Source organism: Pogona vitticeps, chromosome 13 (assembly GCF_051106095.1).
Source record: "Pogona vitticeps strain Pit_001003342236 chromosome 13, PviZW2.1, whole genome shotgun sequence".
Lineage (NCBI taxonomy): Eukaryota > Metazoa > Chordata > Lepidosauria > Squamata > Agamidae > Pogona > Pogona vitticeps.
In genome coordinates, this window is record NC_135795.1 from 5,824,942 (window position 1) to 5,850,264 (window position 25,323).

A 25,323-nucleotide genomic window follows, 5' to 3' on the forward strand; every position below is an offset into this window, starting at 1 on the left:
TACTGCGGAGAGAGCCTTGATGGGAATGAGGAGGAAGACATAAATTGAAATGTTTAGATCACTGCAGTGCTATTTGGCTGAGAATGTGGAGGATGAGATCCCTCACACTCTCCGCTTTACGTTTCCATCACAGCTAAGATCTTCTTTTACACCTAATGTCTGCTAATATGTTTTTTTAATGTCCTTTTCCTCCTCTAGTTATTTATTGGCACTTTATTATTTACCATCTTGCTGTTCCTCTTGCCAACAACTGCGCTGTACTATTTAGTCTTTACTTTGGTAAGTTTGCCTTCGTGGTGATTATGATTATGGTTTTTAAAAAAATGCATTTGTGCCTTTCTTTTTCTCAACTCAAAGCAATGTGCAAACATTTGAAGTAAATATTCCTAGCCTGTGGAGTGTAGTTTAGTTAAGATTTGGGTTGAACTGGTTGAACTCTCTGGTATAAAGGCAAGATTTTTTAAAAAATCAATGCACTGCAGTAGCAGCACAGTATTCGAAATTCCGTAAATAGGTTATATGACAGTAAGGTCAATATAAACTTCATGCCAAACTATGATTTGCAGAAATCAGAATTGAAAAGCCATACATGATTTGAACTTCCAGGTGTACAGCAGAGATGTTTCCTCAGTCTAATTTCCCATTTTCTCATCACTTTCTTTAGTAATTTCATAGATTTTCGTCCATCTCCACAGTGCATAAGCCTTTGAAGGCAGAATACAGTTTTCAAGATATCTGAGATGTTCAAAGTGTAGTTTATTGCTGGGTCAGTGGTTCCCAGCTTGTGTCCCCAGATGTACTTAGACTACAACTCCCAGAAATCCTGGCCAGCATAGCAAGTGGTGAAGACTTCTGGGAATTTTAGTCCAAGAACATCTGGAAACCCAAGGTTGGGAACCACTGGTCTAGTGAGTTCCCATGGCCAAGCTGGGACTTGACTCCTAGTCTCCTGTGTCCTCCTCCAGTATTCTGTCCATTACATCATAGTGGCTCTCCTGCAACAAGCTATGGTTTGTCAATTCAGACATCACATGAAACTATCCTGAATTATGGTTTGATATGATAGTTGAATTGATTCAATACGTTGTTCACAAGCAATAAACCACAATATGGTTTTACCTAAATTCGGTAAAAACACTTTATCACTTCTGTTAAGTAAATACCATTTTGTTATTATCATTTCCCAATCTTTTCATCCTCCAAGATCTGAGAAGTGAATTTTTTAAAAAAAATGAATCAAGTACCCAATTTAAATTATGACTGAGGGGAGATATGGTAGCACTTTTCAAATACTTGAAAGGTAGTCATACAGAGGAGGGGCAGAATCTGTTCTCCATCATCCCAGAATGTAGGACAAATAATAATGGGGAAGCTACGGGAATCCAGATTTAGGCTGAATATCAGGAAAAAATTCTTAACAGAGCAGTACAACAGTGGAACTGATTACCTTAGGAGGTGGTGGGCATTCGAACGCTGGAGGCATTCAAGGGAAAATTGGGCCACCCTCTGTCAGATCTGCTGACAGATGTGTATTTGGATTCCTGCACTGAGCAGGGGGTTGGACCCAGTGGTCTTATAGGCCCCTTCCAACTCAATTATTCTGTGATTCTGTGGCAGGCTCTTTTCCTTTATGATCGGCACTGCCAGACACACAAGCTAAATAATCTCCTCCCCAGATGTGAAGTTTTGCATGATGCTATCCAGCCTCTTAAATGTTGCATGGTGAGGAGAGAGCACACCATGGATTTATATTGGTTCTCCATGCCCACACCTGCCTTTTATTCACCTATTAATAACAGCATTTGACTGCATGAGAAGATACATGTTTGAGGCTTTCCTACCAGGCCCAGATGAAGACCCCAGGATGAATATTTGGCATGTTAGTGTCCTCAGACTTTCTCTCTTAAGCACAGAATTTGCAAAGGTGTTTGCAGCTTCTTCATTCCAAAAAGGAACTGTTGTAAGAGCTTAAGGCTTTTACAACTGGCTAAAGGTTTTTCCCTCCCATCCTAGCTTCGTCTGTTGGTGGTGATTGTGCAAGGTTTGATCCGTCTTCTGGTGGATCTCATCAACTCATTGCCCTTCTATTCGGTCATTCTTCGGCTCTGCCGATCCTACAGGCTTGCAGGTGAGTTCAACAAGGCTATGTTGTAGCCGCAGCAAAGACTCCTGACTGGGGAAATTTTCAGGGCTTTGCAAATTTAATCCAGGGTTCAGTCACAGAATAAAACACCAGTGCCGCAATAGAATTAGATGATCTAAATCAGTGTTGTCCCTATGGTGTGATATGTTCAAAATCTCAGTTAACTAGGAGAGGGGAACATTTCCTACTTTTGTGGGGGGGGGTTGATTTAAAAAAATTATGTTCTGCAGTTACTATTCTTTTTTTTGCACCTCTTGTTTTTCAATAGCAAAAGTATGTAGCTTTGCCAGGGATGGAGATCCTATAATTTATCTTTGCCCTTTTGTTTCTCTCTTCTGTTTTCTCTGTCCTGCTCCCACTCTTTCTTACTGGTTTTTCTCTCCTGCCACACGAACAGTCAGTCACCCTTTCCACCTGCCCGCTCTTCTTCCCAGTCTTGTCTTGTGGCCCAGCCATTGCTCTGTTTCTGTCCCCTGATTGTTTGGAGAGATTGGAGGTCCTAGAAGAAATAATCACCACCCAGTGTTTCTTATAGTTTTTCTGGGGAAAAATGAATATTCTGGATTCGTTGCACACTTTGTCTCTAGAAAAGGTTAGGGTTGTCTTAGGGACTTGATTTCAAAAGACTTTGCTCAAAACCAATGCAAGGCCAGTCAATGAATGAAAAAGAAGCCTAAAAATGATATTAGGCTAGTCTGCCGGCAGAAAGTGCTGATTAATGTGCAGGAGTATTGGGGTGTATGAGTAGCCATAGCTAGGGGTGGAAAAGATTTAGTCGGTTTGATACGGTGTTTCCCTGAAAATAAGACATGGTCTTATATTAATTTTTGCTCCAAAAAAAACACATTAGGGCTTATTTTCTGGGGATGTTTTATGTTTTTCATGGACAACAATCTACATTTATTCCAATACAGTCATGTCATCTTCTGGTTGCTGCACAAGGGCGGAGGGCTGGGTTTCACTTAACTGGAACTTACTTTTGGAGTAGGGCTTATATTACGAGCATCCTGAAAAATCCTACTAGGGCTTATTTTCAGGTTAGCGCTTATTTTCAGGGAAACATTGTAGTCTCTATGGAAGTTGCCTCTCAGAACTTGTTGCAAAAAAAGAATGCATCCAGTCTTGAGAATTTGCACATGTGTGAGGTTTACACAGTGTTTTGGAGAAATAATACACCAAAACAGGTTGCACATTTTGAAAAATGGATGGCTGCAACTCAGGTAGAAAACACACACAAATGCACTTTAATCAATGGAGGAAATGTCCCAGTTCAGATAAAATGCATTAGGAAGAACAAATGTAAAGCCTTCACATCCTTGATATCAGCATGGTTTTGAGCACCCCCTGCCAGATGCCCTGCCCAGCATGTCCCATAATAAGGGACTGTGGGGTCCCCCAACCTTGGTTCGGGTATGCTGAAACTAGAAACAGTTGTTTCTAACCCATTGCCAAGCCATTGCTCTAAAGCAAAAGTGCTACCAGAAGCTAGGCAGGACTTTGAATCAAAGAAGGCAGCTAACGAGTACTGTATACCACAAAGGAACAAAAAGAGGAAACTGTATTCCACAAAGGAATACAAGGTAGAAGCTGGTACAAGTATTAGGGTCTCCTGTGCAAGAAGATAGAAATCCAGGAGTCAGGTCACAACCCTAGTGCTAAATGGACTTATGGGAAGGCATAACATGCTTTTAATAACTAAGAAACCACACAGTTGTCCAATCAGGCTCCTGCTCTTTGATGCATGCATGGGTAGGGACACACTATTTAACACAGCAGAAGGGAGATTATCCGAATGCAGGGGAGTTCTTCATGAAGCACTGCCTTCTACCTGGAGGGACTGTGCATCTTGTCCAACATTGCCCACTTTCCAGAATCTCAGGTGGAAGCAGGCCTTTCCTATCACCCCTTTGGGCTGGAGGGACCAAGCCTGGCTTGCACCTGGAAGGTTCAGCACGCAGAACTCTACCAGGGAGCTGTGATTCCTCCTCCTTGTTTTTATGATGCCCCGCGAGCATAAGGTTTGCAAAACAGGTAGCAGACCCTCAGTACACTTCAGCCACGAGCCAAGTGAGTAGGAAGCAGGACTTCTATCTGTAGTTTGTCTCCTTTGTCTATGATCTTCTTCCTTGTTTTCACTTTTCTTGTGCCATTTAAGGCAGTGTTGCAGAATGTGTGGCCTTGCCGATCTTTTTGGACTGCCGCCCCTGCTGGCCTTAGCCAATGCAGCTGGTGCCAGTGGGTCCTAGGATCTGTCACTCACCAACCTGTGCAGGGCCATATGTTCCTCCTCTAGTTTGCAGTTCTCTCACTGCAGACACACAGCTGGGCAAGCCTCTATTTCTCCATCACCTGCTTCTCCTTATGTACTTGCAGCTGGTGTGAAGTTTCGAGTCCTGGAGCAAGAGGCTGGAAAACCCCTCCGACTTCTGATGCAGGTAAATTCTTTCACTGCTTGACGACGTGCGGAGGTGGGGACTGTTCCTGCTTTTGGAATAACATGTGGCCAGTTCTCTCCATTTGATTCCACTTCCCAGGTCCGCTCCTTTCCTAGCCTACACGCTTGATGCTTCTGTTGCTGTGTGTGTCACTGGCACATCTCCCAACTGATATTTTTGTGCTACATAGTGAAAAACATAAAAGATTTCATCCTCTGTACGAGGAGTGGGTTACATTAATTCACACAGCACATGCAGACCCTTGAAGGGGGGGAGGAGGGACAGTTCTTGTCTACTGTTTCTCCTTCAAATTCGTCTCTCTCTCTCTCTCTCTCTCTCTCTCTCACACACACACACACACACACACACACACACACACACACACACAGAGAGAGAGAGAAAGAGAGAGAGATCCTATATAGTTTTTTTTTGCTATCCTCATTTCTCCACATTTAAATCAAAGCATATTCCCACCCATGACTCTGCTCATCTAGCTCTACAACCTAACCTCTCTGAAGGCCTTTTGCTCCTTCAAATGATTGGATTTTTTTCTCTCTCTCTCTCTTCTTATTTTATTTAAAGTAGTTATTAGTTGTTTCTGAATTGATGAGGGAGCCCCAAAATGAGGCTCAACCACATAAAAGAGAAAAACATTCCTTCAAACTTATGAATAGTGATTTGAAAACCAACGTTAAAAGTCAGCATTCTTTAAGAACAGATCAGCAACTCTAAAAGCCAGCTCCAAAACCACTCTGCACACACAGTACAAAATAATATTTTCTTGGCTTACTTGAAGTTCATAATGAATAAAGCAAGTTTGAGTTCCCTTGGTAGGAAATTCCATGATCCATGGTGCTGGCATGGAGGAAGCCCTTTCTCGTGTACACACCAGCCTCGCTTTTCAGCAACGTGCAACAGGGCCTTTGTTCAAGATCTCTCAGTCCGGGCAGGCACATTTCAGAGAAGGTATCTGGGCATCAAGTCATTTAGACAAAACCGGCATCTTGAATTAAATTCAGAAAACAATAGGAAGCAAATGCAGTTGGTGCAAAACAGGTGATACATGGCTTGTCTTAGCAGTCCAGCTGCCACTTTGACCCACCTCTCTCGCTGTGTCCACACAGCAATTCAGGATTCCCACACCCTCATTGCTGTTGGTTGAAAAAGAGAGATAAAACTAGATATTATTAACCTAGTGCTGAGATCCAGCCCCAAAGCTTCAGATGACCTCTTCAGGAATCCAAGGAGCCCATGCTCTGCACTCACATAGGGAATGCTTAGGAGCAATTATATTGATCGCCTTAGTCGTCTCCCCATTCCATTGATAAATCACGATGTCAGCACAATTGGCAGCTCTCATAGCTGCTGGGAAATCCCTCCAGAACATTTGTGAAGCCTTAGGGATTCATTGGGCCATTTTAACAGTTCCCCTGTCCCCACAGAGATTGAGTGTCCCAGCACATGAAAACCCTCTTAGAAAATGACCTGTTCCTGAGAAGAAGAGTCATTGTTGCCCTAGCCAGCAGAATCAGATCCAGCGTCGCCAATGCCACACATGTAGGTCCTGACATCAATTGAAACAGGCCCACAGCAGCCATGAAAGTTGCGTAACCCTGAGTGGTTCCTGATATGATTAAGGAGCCTTGACATGAATGTTAACATCCAGCAACACATTTAGTTCTGGGGAAATCAGCACCATTTGTGATGCTGCCGTTTCCAATTAAGGCAGACAAATAGTTGCCTAGCAGCATAGGAGATACCAACTGAATCCCAATCCTGTCTTCTTGTCCTGTCACTAGGTATTCACACTTGGACCTTAAAGATTGCCAAACAATAGGAACGGGACTCAAGATATTTGCAATCCTTCCTCCCCGCTAGCACCATCTGATCTTTCTTATAGCAGCATTTGGAAAACTAATCATCATCCAGCTGGTTCTGATTTGTGTGAAAGCCAAACCAAATCAGACCCTGGATCAAATAGCTTGTTACCAAACTGATCACTCACTGTTCCTTTAGAATAACTGTGGTGCACATTACACATTTCCCCTTATGTACTAAGTATAAAGTGTTCTAGTGCTCTATGTTTTGTGTTTTTTTACAAATTTGGATCTCAGCTGCTTAGGAAGTGGGCTGAAAGCAAATATGAAAACAGCAAGAATCTGTTTTCAAATGTTTTGTTTGTTTGCAGAGAAATATTCAGCATAAGCACATCCACCCTTTAATTGGTGTTATAGTGCCTAAAACTGGCAAATATGAGATTTTTAAAAATTGTCCTAATAGCACTTAGGAGCAAGGTTTCTGCCAACCTGCTGTGAATTCCAGAGAGCTATTCTTCATTATTCTCCGAAACTGTATCGCTCTTTTCCCCAGTCACTTATGTAGCCCCCTAATAAAGGTGTCGGCTGCCCTATTTTGGATCCTGTCCAATTTGAACAGAGTTTGATCTGCTTAGATGCTGAGCTAAGCTTGGGTGTAAGTGGTTTCCTGGGTCAGAGCCAGAACAGTTATATTTTACTGTGCCATGTCTGCAATGGACTATGCTTAACAATGAAGTGCAGGGAGCTACATCTTCACATGATGCCTCCTATGGTCATTTCTGGTGAGTTCCTTAATCCTTAAAGAGCCCCACACCCTCGTTGCTGCTCTTCTCCCTTCCAAACCTAGTCAGACGCCCCACGTAGAGTACCGTTTGTTCTGTTTTGTTGTGTCAGTGGGTATTCTTTTTGCCAAAGGGTGAAATGAACCATCATGTAGTTGGAAGTGAAGCGCTTTGAGTGGACGTTGCTGGGTAAAGCACAAGACTCAAAAAATCTCTGTGCACCCACTAGAGTTAATTCTGTGTGTCTAACGCTCACTCCTTCTGTGCCACCAGATAAACCCTCTGACCTATGGCCATGTGGTGCAAATGTACAGGCTCCCAACTTACAGCTGTTACCCCAAGGACTCCTGGGCCTCTTTGTGCAAGAAGCTGTTTGTCGGCGAGTTGATCTACCCTTGGAAGCACAAAAGAGAGAAGCAGGATTGATGGACAGCAACCAAGATGGACTCCAGAGAGTCGGTGCCAAAAGAAGCCATTGCAAGAAGGACCATTTCCTAGTCCAGAGACATCCTCAGAAATGGCATGTGCCAAATGGTGCCCATGTTGGCACTTTCTTTGCCAGGAACTTGAAGATATGCAGAAATGAGGGAGGCAGGCTATGCCTTTGTTATGGATTGAGTGATTTTCCCCCTCCTCACCTGCATCAGATATTCATTTTTTATATAAAATGTTTTCTCCTGAACCAGAGCTGTTTGCCTGCAAGTAAGGTAAAGGTTCCCCATGAGATTTAGTCCAGTCGTGTCCGACTCTATGGCACAGTGCTCATCCCCGTTTCCAAGCCGTAGAGCTAGTGTTTTGTCCGAAGACAGTTTCCGTGGTCACGTGGCCAGCGCGACTAGACACAGAACGCCGTTACCTTCCCACTGAGGTGGTACCTATTTATCTACTCACATTTTTACATGCTTTCGAACGGCTAGGTTGGCAGGAGCTAGCACAAGCGATGGGAGCTCACTCCGTTGCGTGGATTTGATCTTACGACTGCTGGTCTTCTAACCCTACAGCACAGAGGCTTCTGCAGTTTAACCCGCAGCGCCACCACATCGCCTCTGACATGGTGGCGCTGCAAGTAGCAGGGGCCAAAATTAACTGGCAGTCCGCAGTGGCTCATAGCAAAAAGGATTTAGCATAAGATGCTGCCACCCCAGAAGGAACCGGCACGGTATTCCATTTCCTGAGAATCTCACCTTCTCTTCCTTCAGCATGCAAGTTTCTAGCCCTTATATAGTTATGAAGGTGGATTGGAAGTTTGTGGGCAATTCCTGCCGAAATCTGGAGAGCTAATGGGACAACTGCCTCACATGTCCAAAGGCTGTAAAGGGCCATCCTGGGGAAACAGTTCCTGCTAGAACTGGGTTGCAGGACTCAATGGAGCTGCCTCTTCATCCTGTAGGGTTCTGCCTTTCTTCATAGGGGTGGCAGCTTTGTGGCCAAACTAGGTGTGAACTTTGTTATCCTGCTAGTCCTGCTGTGAAAGTCTCCTACATAAATAGCAACTGATGGAAAGCAGAATGAACTAGATTAGGGCTGTGGGATGCAGGAACAGGACAGATCTTAGGGGCGGGGGAAATCATTTTAGGCTCCAGGTCCCAGAATCTCCCATTCAGCATAGTAATCCAGCACAGTATGTCTGGTTCAATAGGAGCTACTCCCCATACCTGCTGTTCACAGATAGAAAGGCTTCCACTGATATCAAGGGGAGTTTTAGGTCTCATATAAGCAGCCAGTATGTATGGGGAGCTAGAATGCTAATCAGGGCTGCAGTGAGGCAGAAGGAAAGCCCACCTTTCTGCCTGCTTCTAGTCTGACTTTCACTGGAGTAAATCAATTACACAAGAGCAAACTGCATGACTGTTGTCATGTTTAATTGTGTCTACAAGGCTCCTTCCTCCCTGTGACTAGGAAACCCAGAATAAATTATGTCAAAAAAACAAACCCTGCAGAATAAATTAGATACAGTCTTCTGAAATTATGTAAATATATTCTCAGATCACAAAGGATTCTTATCCTAGAGTTTTGTCTTTCATAGGTTTTCTATCTGCAAATGTATATTTTTATTTTCAAAAAATGCATTCCCAACTCATCTTGTCCCAATGTTTCAATAAAAATGTTGCAATACATTTTTTAAAAAAAATCATTATTAAAATCTGGAATGACACCCCCAAATGTAAACTGTCCAGACTTCTGAGATATATTTAGCACAGAGTGCATACTTGCCTTGCTCATAAAATAACAAGAGACTGCATAGCTCAGAGGGGGTGAAATCTCCCATATCATCCTTATTGGATAATATTTTAACATTTTGAGTGCTTTTGTGCAGGAATTTGTCTCTGTATCTAGGCTTTTGGTGCTACAAAAAAAAGAGAATTTGATAGTTGGAGTCTGTAGGAAAGGCACACCTGCTTTGAAAACCCAATAGAAACTTTTTTAAGGGTGTCTCTAACATAGTGGGGGTTGTTCTTGCATCTTATGTGGTGTTTAAAGTAGGGACAGGATTGGCCTCATTGCACTGTGGCTGTAAGAGTCAACTTGATGTGGGCAAAACCATTCCAGGTTTAGCAATCTGAAGCACACTCTGATGTTAGAATAGGATGAACAGAAGCCGATAGGACTGGTTCTATGCAAATAGCCTGAGGACTAGGATCTTTTGATCATAAAAAAGCCCCGCACACAGGCTGTCTTGCTTGCTCTCAAATGGTTTCTCCTAGGAGTCCTCTGAAACCATTCCGTCTGTTCTTGCCTTGGGGCCAGTGGGAGGACTTTGCCTTGAGCGTGTTCAAACCAGGAATTGGCCCTTGCTTAGGACTTTTTGATATGCCACCAACACAGGCACAGCAGAAGATGCAGGGCAGTGTGCTTAGGCATCATGGAGCAAGGAGAAGGTGCTGTAGCCCTGCCCCTCCATTGTTGCTTTGCTCACAGAGAACCGTTAGGCTTGAAAATGGAATTTTCTACTCACGAAAGCCCCTCATGTGAGCCAGAACCTCAGTTTCCCCCCTTATTTGGCCTTGCACAGAGATCCTTCACAAAATAGAGGAGCCTCCCTTCTTCAAACCTGTCACCTTTTCATGAGCAAAGAGATAACAGAGGATGCAGGCTTAGCATAACCTCTTGTATTAAATAGACAGACTCCTCTAACGACATGTTCCGCTTAAAGTGGTATGTCTTGGGGCCATATGACCATGTGCACATTGTAACATTTGCAATGACCCCTGCCTTTTTTTGCTAATTGGACTGCCTTTTGAGCAGCTACTATGCCTCTTGTTTAGCAGTAGCCCAGATAGGCATTGAAGATGATGATGCGCACTGCCATGCGCTCATCTTCCATGTTACTAAGCCATAGCAAAGGAGGCAAGCCTTTTAGCAGTGATTGTTATGTCTAGTCATAATCTTGGTCCCATAGATCTTTGTCACATGCTCAGTGGGTTTTCATAACATCTTCCCACATCACATGGAAGATTTCCTCCCATTTATCTCTCTCCCTCTCCCACACACATATACCTGGTTTCTGGACCACACTAGGGTGCCCCTCAGGGGAACTATATTTTAGACACAGAAGCAGAAATCTCCAATATCCTTACTCAGTATGTCTTCCCATACCATGTTAACCACAAGAATATGGCCACAATCCGTTCCAGTTTCTTAATCATCATCGATTTATTGGTTATTTATATGGATGACATCTTTCTTGTGCCTGCTTCTTATCACATCTCGCTCCTGTGTGGGAGTTGCTGGCCTGAGGGAGGCAGCGCATGCCACCCTACTCCAGTCATAAACAATGGTTCAATGACCCCTCTTTCCATCTTGGTCCCTTTGCGCACACACACACACACACACACAAGTCCTGCAGATCATCTTTTGAAGACGCATTCTTGTGTAGAAGGGATTTCTTTATTTCTCTTGGCCAACGTAGAACTCCTCCTTCCCAGCACCTTTTAACTCACCCTGTGTGGAAAGGGAGCTGCTTTCCTCTTCCTGCTGAGCCGAGCTGCCTTTGGTGTGCTTATTCCAGGGGTCCAGGAGTCAGGGAGGAAGCCTTCACAACTCTCCGTCCCATGAGCTTGCACGTTGTCAGGACTGCCTCGGAAGCTGCCAAGCCTTTGGAGAGAACCGGAACTCGCGCTATGCGCTGGCACTTTCAAGGCTGGAGTTTCTCTTTCCTTCCATCTCCGAACACTGTTGCTAATAAAAATTCTTTGTTATGTGAATTCCCGGGGGGTGGAGGTTGACATGCAAAGTCATCACCATAAAAACACCAAAGAGTCGTGTGGCAAACAGGATTTATCGGGTGTCAGCTGTCATGCGCTGCATGCAGTCCACTTCATCAGAGAGGCCTTGGCCGAAGCAGGCTGGAGTCCACTAAATGCTGTTGTTTTTCTGCTGCTATAGCATGGATGGATATTTTTTTTTGAAAATCATCTTAAGTTATTATGGACTGTAATAGCTGCCCAAAGTTGAAGGGCATCTCCCTTTCCTTGCTCAAATGCCCATGCCTCATTTGTTATTATTATGTGCAATTAAGTGACTCCCAACTTACAGCACCTCTAATTACATTTTCAAGATATGGGAAATGCTTAATTAGTGATTTACCATGGCCCAACCAGGATTTAAAGCATGTCCCCCGAGTCCTACTTCAACATGTTATCAATTACTCTACTCTGGCTCTCCTGTGCAGCATCATTTTAAGGATAATCTTACCTCTTTAAACTAAACATGAAGACTTTTCATTCATTCATTCATTCATTCATTCATTCATTCATTCATTCAACTTATATGCCGCCCACACTACCCGAAGGTCTCCGGGCGGCTTACAACATTTAAAATACAATAAAAAGGCAAAACAATTAAAATGCAATTAAAATATATACTCTGTTTGTGGCATCTTGGTGTTTTCTTTTGGATATAATCCATCTGTTTGGCTCAGATGTCACCACCAAAGCATGGAGCCCCATACATTGTTGGTCCTATGTTTGCCACTTTTCTTCTGCACTGGAGCAAAATTCCCGGACCTGTAGTGATTTTTCCTCCAGTGAGCTCACTGGCATGGATAGCACTCTGGAACAAAGACAGCTTTGGGCCACTGTTGGATTGCTATTTGCTGGACTTTTTCTTTGGCTCTGTACTGAACGTTGTTGAATTTCCAAAGCTTGGGAAAATTACATGTTTGGACTAGAAGCCCCAGCGAGCCCAATCAGCTTTTCCTGTCTCTGAACAATTTCGTCGTGGAAATCAAAGCCAGGCCTTTCAAAATATGACTGAGTATAGTTGAGTGAACTATGCTGGGGCACAGCAAGCAATAATAGGGGAGTGGAGGGTGTCGGCTCATTGGTATAATAGTATTGGTGTTTTGCAGCACTTTGAAACCCCCTTCCCTCGCCCATGTGCACTTCTTGTGCTGATAGCAAATAACTTTCCAGTTTATTCATGAATTATCCTGTATATCCATGGCACTGTCAACACGATTTAATCTTTCTTGTAGATGGGAGAACAGAAGGATTAATTCTCCCAATATGGTCCACTGAATGGGAAAAGAATGTGAATCTCTACTTGCCTCTCGTTCTGCCTTTTCCAAAGCCCCTTCTGTTGCTTTAGGTCTGGATCGAATTCAAACCACTTAAACCATCTGGTGAGTCAGGGTTGCAAACCAGCTGATCTCATGAGCTTTCTGTTTGTCTAGGGGATGTGCCAGCTGGTTTGTGTGTGTGTGTTGTGGTATGTATGGAGATTTGCAGCCTTTTCTAGTGCAGTCACTCAAATACCATTTCACCAAGCTGACATTCAAAATCTTCATGGTTTTTTTTTAAAGCCTTCTTATTCCCCCTGCGAAAACCATTTGTACAGCTGCCGGCAGTGGAGAGGAAGACTCATAGCTTATGGTTGTTGTGGGTTTTTCAGGCTCTTTGGCTGTGTTCTGAAGGTTGTTCTTCCTGATGTTTCACCAGTCTCTGTGGCTGACTTTGCATGCAAAAGGACTCCATTTCAGTTCCTGCAATCTCCAGAGAAAGTCTTCCTGCTTGAAACCCTGGTGATCCCCTGCCAGACAGGATAGGCAATGCCATGCAGAAGATTGGGATCTACTGGTAGATCTTAGGGTCTAGATTGCTGATTCCCCACCTTGGGTAACCCAGGTGTTCTTGGACTGCACCTCTTAGACACCCCTGACAGCATTTTGGTGGTGAAGGCTTCTGGGAACTGCAGTCCAATAATTCCTGGGTTACCCATGATTAGGAACCACTAGTCTAGATGATCTCAAGGGCCCTTGCTGTGCTACCTTCCGACTCTGTAGTTTTAACTACAGGAATTGAAAAACAAGCCCTCCAAAGAACAGCATTTGTCCTGCAATAAATAATTTTAATATGGAGCTCAGTACCAATACAGTGGTGCTGCTTTCAGCTTCATAATCAGCTCCTCCCAAATTTCTGTGGCTGCTGCTGCTGCAATGATAAGCCACTTTGTCTTTTATATGTGTGCCATGTGTGCTGGGAAAGGATTTCAAGGATACTAGGTTAAGCCCCCTTAGCTGAAGGGAGATTCCTCTGTACCAGGAAACACAAAGCACACAATTTACACAGTTTGCCATCAACGTAGAGCGGACAAATAGTCTATTGCAGCAGGTCCCAAGAAGAGAGGTAGCTCACCTATGCCCAGATGTCGGACTATTACTCCCATTAGCTCGAGTGAACTTAGCCAATAGTGATGGATAATAAGAGTTGCAATCGGACAAAAAGCATCTGTAGAGCCACCATTGGCTATCCAAGTCCTACAGCAGAGGTCCCCAACCACCGGTCCGCGGCCCGGTGCTGGTCCGTGGCTTGAGCCAAACCGGGCCGTAGAGACAGACTTCCCCCCCCCGTGCACGCACTCACCCCTGCACAGCTGATTTGCGCATACTGCGCGCACCCGTGTGAGCACCGTGCCATCATTTGTGCATGCGCACGAGTGAGCGAGTGTGCATAATTGCCGCACCACCGTTTGTATGTGCACACACACTCATTCGCATTCAATTGTTCACACATGCCCATGAGCTTCAGGGGTGCCCCGCCTTCCCCAGCCGGTCTGAAAGCGTTCTCTTATCTGTATCTGAGAAGATTCTCAGTCATCCCGGTGAGGTTATCTGGAAGTTGAGTCATGGCAACTGGACTTCTTTCTTATTTGGTTGAAATGAATAGGCTCGTCAGATGGACAAAGGACAGGGGGTGAGGGGTAATCCCACTTCTGCAGTCTTTCTCCACCCATCCTTACGTTAACAATAGTTAACAGTGGTCTTTCTGTTGTGTGGTTCTGATCCTTCTGGGGAGGGATTAAGGGGTAGCATGATAAATAGGACTCAGGTTGTCTCTAAGGCCTCCACCCCTGTTGAATGAGGGATGTTCTATATGCTCATGTATGGCCTCCCTGACCCCTCTCTCAAACCACCTATCTTCTTTGTCCAAAATGAGGACATCTTGGTCATCAAACGAGTGTCCTTTGTTATTTAAATGAAGGAACACTGCTGATTAAGGTGTTTTTGTCATCTTTATTTTTTATTTTGTTTGGGGCCTGATTATCTAGAGCAGCATTTGCATGTGCTCTTAGCATCCTTAGGCACTTACTTCCAAGTGGGCCGGCTCTTACTTCAGATTATTTCCACTGATACAGTCGCCATCCATTTCTACCCTCAGATGGGTAAACTTTTTGCTGTCATCTGTGATATAATCATTTAAATCAGCCATTTGTCCACATTTGCAAATGTCTTCAGAATTGAGATAGAAAGAATTTGAGCTCTTAAAAATAGCCTATATTTGGGGGAAACTGAAGCTAACAGATTCACTCTACAAACTAGAGAGTGTTGGTGCCTTCTGTTTAAACACTGTGCCTTGAATCCATGTGAATTTAACCACATCCAAATTAATCCTGAATTAGAGTTGTCACCCTCCCTCCCTCCCTTTCTTTTAAAGGCTCCTCATCCTTACCACCTATATAAATGGTCTCCAACCTTGGGCCTCCAGATGTTCTTGGACTTCAACTCCCAGAAATCCTGGCCAGCAGAAGTGGCAGTGAAGGCTTCTGGGAGTTGTAGTCCAAGAACATCTGGAGGCCCAAGGTTGGGGACCACTGACCTATATGACAGGCAAGTACACAACCGAGTGTCCTCCTTAGGGGGAAACAGATGAACCTACCAATTTGGCTGGTGCACACGGTGGAGGAGTCTATTTGAGTTCATTCTGAAGAATTTTGACCAACATTCACAAATTCCTTCATATTCATGGAAAGACCCAGACGTTTTCAGAAGTTCTAGGTTGGGAGAAGGTGAGACTGACAGACTCTCTGTTTCCCTACTTGAGATGGGAAGCCTCTCACACATGATGGAGTGCCAGCCTTGCGTTAACAAATATACACTCAAATGGGGAGGGGCACATGTTACTTCTTTAAAAGTACTGTATAGTCCTTCAGCACTGACCACACTGGTCAAGAGTGAGGCACCCTCAGAAAAAGTGCACTTTTTTTCAGAAAATTTGCTGCCACACAATGTTATGCTGAGTGCAAGTTGGGGCGGCTTTAAAGACAGTTAAATAAAATTGTGGAGTTTATGGGTAGCAACTACTGCCAAATATATCACCACCACCACCCCAGTATGGGGGGTGGGTGGGTTTACAGAAGGGATCTCCCTAAAAAAGGTGAGGACTGTGGACCCATTTGGGCACCCCCTGGGAAAAGAAATCATCCTGTCAGTTGATCCACTCCAGAAACACCACTGGATTACTTCCACTACAGAGAAAGAAGGTGATCCGCTGTATGAGAGGCAGTGGCCAAAATCCCATTGAAAATTGATGCTTGTGTAAGTGGAGTAGCATAACTTGGAGCAGAGAATACCTGCTAATTAACAAGTCCCTGACTGAATTCCTAGTCATGACACCAGTTACATGACCCAGGACGTGACTAGGAACTCAATCTGGTGCTTTCTAATTAGCAGCTATTCTCTGATTTGAGCTCTGACACAGTACTCACGCTGGCACAAATACACAATTGGATTCTGGCCAGTATGTCCTTAAACACCAGTTGCTGGGGAACATGGAGCAGAGTGTGCTGCGATATTCATGTGTCACTGCCAAGTCTCCTATTGGCAACTGGTTGGCGGACTCTGTGCACAGGATCCGGCACTAGATCTGATCCAGCACAGTTCTTCTTAGGTTCTTTCAGGACATTTGTTTCCTCTCGGCAAAAGAAGAAAACACTTCTCAGAATGGAAAAGCCGGTGAGAAAAAGCACCCTCTGATACTCATGATCAGAGCTTCAGAAGTGAGGAAAATTTATGTCATCTGGTTAATGGAGAGAGGGCCATCTGCTGACCTTTGACGTCTCTTCCTCTTTCGAGGCTTTGCGAAAGGAACCGAAGAGGAGATATCATCTGGGAGTCCCATTACCATGACTTCTCTCTTTCCCTCTGGCCACATGCAGCCCAGACCTTTCCCAGGGCTGAATCTCTTCATATTTGAGCCTTGAGATAAGAATGAGCTATTCCCTTGTACTGTATTACATCCTCGGGTTCAGTTCATCCTGATGCCATGCAAAATGCACCACATGCAGTGATACAATGGTTGAATTTAATATGCAAATACCCGTCGTAAAAGAGAGAATCTAAAGGTATAGATTGTGGCTTCTAATTGTAGAATCGATGGAAAAAGAAGTACAGAAAGGAGACAAAGCAATCAGAAGAACCTGGGAGACAGGCTTGGGTGCTATACAACAGCTTTGTGTAGACTGACTGCCTCCAAAGTTAAAGCAGCCGTGATGATGTGCAACCTCCAATAGGAGAGGAAATACAAGAAGTAGAAAACTCCTTAGCTGGGCACCGCCTGCCTTGTTCCCAAAGATGGGAAGCTCCCATAGCTATCCAGTGACCTTTGGATTATTGGGATCAAGGGTCTCCCTTGAGTGTTTAACATCAATCGTGGCTGGCTTTGGGAACTATTGGTAGAGACCAGCTGCTCTGCCTTTCAGAACAGGAAGAAAGAACTAAGGAACTGGACATCCAAAAGAGTAAAGAAAGCAGATGATGTATGTCAAGGGACAACTCTTCTGAAATGTATACAGAACCTGCAATGAATAATGCAAAGCAGGCTGGGCGTATTGATTCCAGCTGATACTGTATTGGCTGTTGTCCCCCCCCCCCCGTTGTCTTGTACAGTGATACCTCGCTAGACGATGACCTCGTAAAATGGCGAATCTGCATGCTGATGAGGTTTTGCAATTGCTATAACAATTCGCAAAACAGTCATTCCAATGGGCGATTTTCGCTGGACGATGTTTGGGTCCCTGCTTCGCAAACCGTTTCTCGCAAGATGATTTTTACACTGATCGGCGCTTCGGTAAATGGGTGTTGTCGGGACCGATGCTTCACAGGACAGCCATTTTAACAGCTGATTGGTGCTCGCAAAATGGCTTCCCTATGGGTGATCTTCGCAGAACGACGATGTATTTTCCCCATTGGAACGCATTATACGGGTTTCAATGCATTCCAATGGGGAAACGGTTTTCGCATGACGATGATTTCGCTAAACAGCGATTTCTATGGAATGGATTATCATCGTCATGCGGGGCACCACTGTATTTCTAAAACAGAACATTACTTTTTAAAATAAGAAAGAAAACTGAAGCATTCTTGCTATACCACACCACTGAAACCCAGAACAAGATGCATAGGTGGTGGCCCCTATTCTGTGGAACAAGCTTCCAACCAAACCACCGAACTGACAATCCATGCTCATCTCTTGTAGCCATGCATTCTACATGCTCTTCTTTGAATGTTTAGGTCCATTCCAGTCTAGCTCAGAGCAAAAGAAGCTTAAGAAAAGATCATCAGGGGCTTTGAAGTTGCCTGTCCATACCTAGCACCTTGGAAGCTAAGCTGGAGGCACACAGGCCACTGGGTCCCTATGGTGATGCGTATTCTATTTAAATTACAGTCATTGTTTCATAGCATGCATCACTACATATGAATCAACACATGCACATTTTATGCAAATTGGTGTCCTCTTTTTTCACATTGCACGCTATGCATAAGAAAATAACACGCTTAACAGTTTTCCTCCCAACTCAGGCTGTTCAATGCTGAATGTGAGTCAAAAGAAAATAATTCTGGGCCTTGGAGAATAGCTGCCAGAGGAGCACCTTAACGAATCCCAACTCCCCCGCCCTTCTTTGGCCTAGAATCTAGGGAGGAATCCTAGTCTTAAATACAGCATTTTCCTCAGGGCAACTTGTCCGCTTTTCCAGTTCTGACTTCCACCCAGATCTTCTCTGGTTCCGTTTTCTTTTCTTCCTCTCCTCCTAGCAGTAGCAAATGAATTTTTTTTAAAAAAAAAATATGTGTATGAAAAATTAATCATGGCTGCTTCGGGCAGTCCTTGCCATGTGTTCGACTTCTTCTTCCTCCTCTTGGGAGCTGCTTCTGCTTGACAAGGAAACTTCAAGGAGGCCAAAGCAAAGAGGTGCAGACGGGAGAAGTTCTGAGCGTTGCCGACCCATCAGTTCCAAGAAGTCTCAACAGGAACCGAGGCCATTGTTACAAATAAGGATTTGAACAGACCATGATTGAGTAAGACGGATGGTGTTGCTCAGCCACACGAAACCATTGGCTTCCAAGATGAGCTTACCATGCAGTTGCAGGAAATTCTCACAGGCAGGCTGCAAAATCTTATTTCCAAACATCAGCTTCCAATTGTGGGGGCGACTACTTTGGCAAATGCGACAATAAATTTTCCAGAATCGGAGCAGTCAGATTTACATTATTTTCTGTTGTCTATATGATGCACAAGTCAAAGTGAATCGACCTGAAGTTCCCACACACATTAAAAATAATAATAAATCTGACCCATCTGTAGTACTATTGCTATTTAACAGCTATTGCTGCCGTTGGTAAGAAGAGGACTGTGCTATACAGTAGCTGCCTACAAAGTATTTGCTTAAAATGAGGCACTTGTTTTTATGGGAACGCAGCTGTGGGGTTTTTCGTGCTTGTAAACTGCCCAGAGTGGTGTGAATTCTCTAATTGGGGGGTATTAAAATAAAATAAAATAAATCCCTCATCACAACAAATATGGCTGAATACAGAGACGTCAAATCAGGGCCTGGTCACACAGCTAGAAGACCTGGGTTTGACCTGTGTTAAGAATGGTGCTGTTTCACGTTCACACAATGAATTCCAAAATGTGTTTTTTTCCTCCCGGACTTGGTTTGTTCTCTTAGGAAGACAGTTAAAATAAACGGCCACCAGAGGGTCATTTATTTTAGCTCTCTGTTTACTTAACAGCGAGCTAAAATAAAATAATAAATAGAATTGTGTGACCTCCCCAACTGTGTTCAAAAGATATTCTCTCCATGCATACCTGATTTAAAACCACAGTTGTTAGGTTATGTTTTTATGTTTCATTAAAACATTTGCTTTTTATTGTTTCATTAAAACGCCTGGGCTCATGTGTTTGGGCTGAAGGCAAGCCTAATAAAAATTAAATTTGATTTGCCTGGGAGATCTGGAAAAATACTAGGGGGTATAGAGTGGGATGACCAAGGCTGCTCTTGAGCTGATGCTGTCAAAGACTTGGATGCAATTAGTGCTTCTAGCAAAAGCTTGTATGTGCGATGTCCCCCAGAATCTTCGAAATCCATGAAGATCAAATTTACTTTTTGACAGTCCGTTTGCCACTTTGAATCCTCTCATAAACAAGTATGTTCAATTACTATACAAGCTTGAGCGTGCGGATCAGCTTCAGCCTGAGTAGAAGTCCTATGCTTCAGACTTACGAGCTTGCTGCTCAAAATTGCATTTCTCTAAAAGTAGATCTGTGATGTTTTACGCTCTCCTAGGCTGAAAGTTTGTTAACCTAGAGTTATTTCTTCCAGATTTATGGGAAAATGTTTGTGTGTGTGGTGGTGGTGGTGGGGTTCTTATAAAAAAACAACCAAACAGAACTCTTGCCAGCCTTTCCTCTCAAGACTTCCTTCGCCCCTCTCTTCACCGGGAATAAAAATAAATATTGCTTCAGGTTTGGGCTTAGAGACCCACCTGGGAGTTGTGTAGAACCTCAGTCATTCAAGGGGGATGGTGAACCCCGCCTGGTCAGAGAGAGCCTAACTCAGCAACAAGGTTCAATGGACAACATGCACAGAAATGAATTTACTGTGGTTGGTTCGTACGATATACTCAACAAGGAGCAAAAAGCAAAGATTGCATTTCAGAAAGCCAGGAGTGATTTTAAAAAGTGAGCTGAGTTATGAGTATTTCATGAGCTGCCAGGTCACTTCTCGGCTGTGCTATTAATAATTCACTTCCACAATGCTCTATTTAGCATCTAAAATTATCCCTTCCTGTACACACTCGTTCAGCGCAGCCACCTCGCCTGGCATTTCACTGCTTTCCAGAGAGGCCACCTTTTCATTTTGTTTCGTTTCGATAGCTCTTGCTTTTTTTGCCTTAGCAACATTCAGACGCAGACGGGAAGCAGAAGGGTCCTGTGGGGAGAATCGGGGACCTCAAGAGAGACATGACAAAACTTATGGGACACTTTCCCACCCAAGCACCAGTTACAGCAGGGTACAAGTCAGTTTTGTCACAAGTGAAATATTGAACCAAACATGGGCCCGTTTAGTTTGGTTTTTACTGTTTTAACAAATTCAGTATCACGAGAGAGTTTGCTCTTGTGATAAAAAATCAGTGGAGAATTTGGCACATGTAGTGCTCTATCGTCCGCTATTAGACACCTATCGTGAAAGACTCAACCCTATTTTACAAAAACACTCTAGTAATTCTGAACAAGAAAAACTCAAGATTCTACTTTCCGACAGAGACAAATTTGTCACTTTCCGAATGGCACACTTTATCTCTACATTGATAACAATGAAATCTGTATCCCCGCCTCTACCAATTAAATAAATACTTAAGTAACTACATCTTTGGGCTTATTCCCCCTGCGATAGGTGCTTGCTGCTGCCATTGGTTAATGTTTTCCATCTGTCTTTGTCCTCTCCTTAGATGTCAAAATTTTGTGCTGTAATAGAAATCAACCCGATTCTAAATGGCTTTTAATATCTTATTGTACTATATTTTAATGGAGTATATTATATTGTTTTATCTGATGTATGATGCAATGGCCTGTGTGCCACGCAATAAGATTATTTTGCTTGCTTGCTTATCTGCTAGAAGGTTTTAAAATTTTTGCCATTGAACTTTATTGAACTCCTTGTTTTAATTGTATTTACGGTATATTGCATTTTGACTGATGATGATAGCGACAATGAGAATGAATTTGTGACGCCGGCACCCATGCTCACAAAAAAGGTTCTGTGGCTACTGTACATAGCCAACTTTTTTTCTTAGGAGACTACAGCCCACCTAAGTTTAATTATTCAGTGAAATGAAACCAGGAGAAAGAGAGAGAGAGAGAGAATGTGTGTATGTTGGAGGTGTATAGAGAATTGCATTAAAAATAAACAGCATGCAACTTTACAGCAGCTGGAGCTGAATAAATTGGCAGCCGGTGAAAAATGAGGACAGGACGGGTATGAAAGAAGGAATCTGGGGATCTTCAGTAGCAAAAAAAGAGAAAAATTATAGATACAGGGCAGAGGTGACCAGATGCTACTGGTAGATTGGAGGGTGATTTGTGGTGGATTGGTAAGGATTTCTCATTAGGATTATATGCTATTTACTGGGAGCAGAAGGCAAAGCTTGTTGTGACATTCACAAACGAGTCCCCACCCCCACCCACCGGATTCTGTTTAAAACAAACAAACAATAAGTAACATATATTAATAAAACAAGTAGTGGTGGAGTTTTTTGAAAAAATGCTGAACGATCTTCATAGAGGCCCTTAAATGGGCTCCCATGTGTCCAGATCTGCTTAACTTAAAAAGAAGAAGAAATTAAGAAATGGCTTCAGGTGAAGAAAGAGAAAGGAGGTGAATCTATTGAAAAGATTGTGGGCCCCCAAAATGTAGGTCCATCCCCGCTCATTGGGAGGGAGAGAGATGCATTTCCAGTTCTTCCAGGCAACACCTCTGTAGCTGCAGCGAAGGCCGTGTCTGGAGAGAGAAAGCCTGGCCACTGCTCAGCCCCTATCAATGACAAATCGGCACGGTAGACAATGCTTTTGGGCTAATCCTTTTATAGCTGTACAAACTGCTAATTAAAACTCCCAAGCCAGGCTGGGTGAAAGCCATGCTTCCTTTGCCAGGAAGACAAAGGGGGCTGCGCAGCCTGCTTCCCCCACCCAGGGTCTCTGTCATCAGTATGCCGTTTGGGGAAGTTTTTACTCATCGCTTTGGCTCCTGGATGGGAGCGTGAGACGGGAAGGCCCTTAAAGCTTGAGTTTGCACAGAGGCGAGGAGCATTCCCATTAATGGGCAATTGAGAAATGTTATGGCGTCTGATGCATTCACGGGCATTAGTATGGAAGACGGTGCCTAAAGTGTTTCCTCTTGCAGTAAGAGGAAAACAGTGCAATACAGATGCATTTCAAACGGCGACCATATCTCGCTCACTCCAGCCAACACGCTGCTGATCCTGCAACCGTGTGAAACAGTTTCCATATGATGAAGACACAACCTTGGTCATGTCTTTCTGGAGTTGTTTCTGGAGCAATAGTAACAGGGTGGCCGTGTCTCCTTTCTCCACAGATGGCCGTCTTCTGTTTGATGGTGTCATCTCTTTGAAGGGCTGTCTGATCTGAGTCCAATTTAGGGACAAAGATCTCCAAGACAAAAGGGGCTCAGCAGCCTGAAAACTGCCCATCAAGCTAATCCAAGGAATAAAAATTCCCCCCAAGGAAAAAGAACATTTGGATTAAAACAGAGCTGTATCAAAAGGGAGGAGGAAATTCAGACTGCAGATCAGTCCCCACACACTTGAAACATAGAGACACCAATGCATCTTTATTGTACTTTAACTTCCACCCCAAGTAAACACAAGAGGTGAACACTTGTTTATTCTCTAAAGAGGAAGAAACTCTGCTTACCTAAGATTAAGCCTCTTAAACACATCAATGCTTCCTTCCCCTGAATATAGATGAATTAGAGAGTGCTGCTCTCTGTTGTTGTTTTTTTAAAATCAGGAACAGATCTGATGTAATGCGCAGTTTGGGATGCTATATAAATTATTATCCACTGTATCAGTCTTTTAAAATATGCTCTGCAAAACATTTGGCTTGTCCCTTAGAAGCTTTTTTTGGAGACTCCACAATTAAAGCACCAGTGAGGAAAAACAGATGCTGGTCATTATTATCACGTCGTTTTCAACCGTATGCTAATTGCCTTCTCTGGCAGATCCCACTACATGGTATCTTTTCCACACTAGCCTTATGTCTCCCCACCCCCCTTTCTCCTCTTTTGGTCTTATTACTTATTACCGTGCATTGTTGTTTCAACATCTGCCACTCCCATGTGGGCATGTTAAGGGATCCATACGAGAAAGCCACATCCATTGTGAACAGATCCACTGCAAACAAACTTCCCCGAGGAGACTAAAGAGAGGGAAAAGATCACTCTACAGAGAGGAGGGTCTCTCTTTGAATTCAGAGGCAGAAAGGAATCATTGGTCAGTGCTGAATAGATTGACAGTTGCCCATACCCAGAAAAGACCCTCCCAGCCACACCTATTAGAGGCAGCATTCAAGATTGTAAAAACTCTATAATAAATACTAACCACAAATAAGTCCTAAGCCCAGTGGAGAACGGGTCCCAAGACAATTCCTCGGCAATGCAGCCACACTGGCACCATAAATCAGGGAGCCAAATCCATAGCTCTTCCTCATGCACCCCTATACTGGAGATTTTCTTCAGGGGCTTTGTTTATTTGAGTATTAATTGGATGTTTCTGACCAGGAGGCTCCCACCAGACATCAGTTTCAAATAGGAAGCACCATAGCACTAAACTTCACACGCTGGAACAAAGCAATACAGTACTAAAAGTAAACCATACTTTCAGGAGAGGAAGGAAAGATGTTGAAAGTCATGGACGATGTCTCTGTACTAACCAAGACAAGCAGGAACAACATCAATAAGTTTAGAAGGAACCAAATACATTAAGGACAGTGGTTCCGAGCCTTGGTTAACCCAGATGTTCTTGGACTGTAAGAACATCTAGGTTACCCAAGGTTGGGAACCACGGATTAAGGAAAACAAATGCTCTTTCTGGAAGACCTCTGAGACAGAAATGGTCTCTCACTGTCTCAAGTGACTGTTATCAAAGGGTTACCAAAATAATCTTGCAACCCAAAGGTTTGAGATAATCATGCCTCTGATGTTTGTCAGAGCAGTGTCCATGCAATGTGTAACAAAGGACCTCTCTAGGGTGTCCACATGTTTTCATTTTAGGAAGAAGAGTCCTCCGAGGGAGAGGCTGCCAGGCAACGATCCTCCTTTTGAAGATCCATCCATCTGACGTCTTATTTAAAGACAAAGAGCCATGAAGGAGAGTGATAAGGGACTTTGAAGTTACCCGTCCATAGTGAGCATCTGGGAAGCAGATTTGGCGGGATATAAATAATCTGTATTTGAAAAAGTGAATTGCAATCCACAAAGGTTTACGTGGAAATAAATGCATTTGTCTTAAAGGTAGCGCAGTCCTTTTGATGATTTTTAATATTGTTGCTGAAACAGACTGACACAGGTACCTCTTTGAAAATAAGTCCAATATACCATCTTCTCCACCTAAATTACATGCTCTGTAATCCTATTTAAATTATAACAATAGTTTCTAATTAGCATATGCTAATTTATGGTAACAGTGCCCTCTTTTATCCTCCTTTTGACTGACCATGCCTTCCATTTTTGGTAATATATAACTGGCCACTCTAATCCCCTCCCATTACATTAGCTGTGGCTGGGGTGATATGTAATAAAGGACAATCCCTTTACATGACGGTTGGCTTTTAAAACAAGGGACATCTGGCAAGCCTACTGGGGAATCTCTCCTGCTGTAATAATCATCCTTTGTCCAGGCAGTATTGTTGCCCATCGTGTGTGTGCAAGGAGATTTACAGCCATAAATGAGACTTTCACTCTTCTTACAAACCTGGTGTTGCCTGTAATATTTTTTTCCCTCTTCTTTTCCTTTTGAAAACGTTCTCTTTCAAAAATAAACTAAAAAAAACAGTTAATTTGGATTTTTGTTT

The 25,323-nt window shown here is 43.5% G+C and overlaps 1 protein-coding gene across 4 annotated transcripts in view; it reads left to right on the forward strand.

Moving 5' to 3' along the window:
- PIGQ (phosphatidylinositol glycan anchor biosynthesis class Q) overlaps window positions 1-24,766 on the forward strand; it is a 49,868-nt gene extending 25,102 nt beyond the window's left edge. For 3 of the 4 annotated variants that reach the window (XM_072982395.2, XM_020812592.3, XM_072982394.2), the window contains exons 8-11: window positions 199-279; window positions 2,014-2,128; window positions 4,517-4,578; window positions 7,451-9,294. In XM_072982395.2, coding sequence (XP_072838496.2) covers window positions 199-279; window positions 2,014-2,128; window positions 4,517-4,578; window positions 7,451-7,603 — 411 coding nt within the window. In that variant the 3' untranslated portion in view covers window positions 7,604-9,294. Of the gene's footprint in view, window positions 1-198; window positions 280-2,013; window positions 2,129-4,516; window positions 4,579-7,450; window positions 9,295-24,523 lie in introns of those variants that run through there. The other variant, XM_072982397.2, reaches the window with a different exon arrangement.
- The last annotated feature ends 557 nt before the right edge of the window (window positions 24,767-25,323 follow it).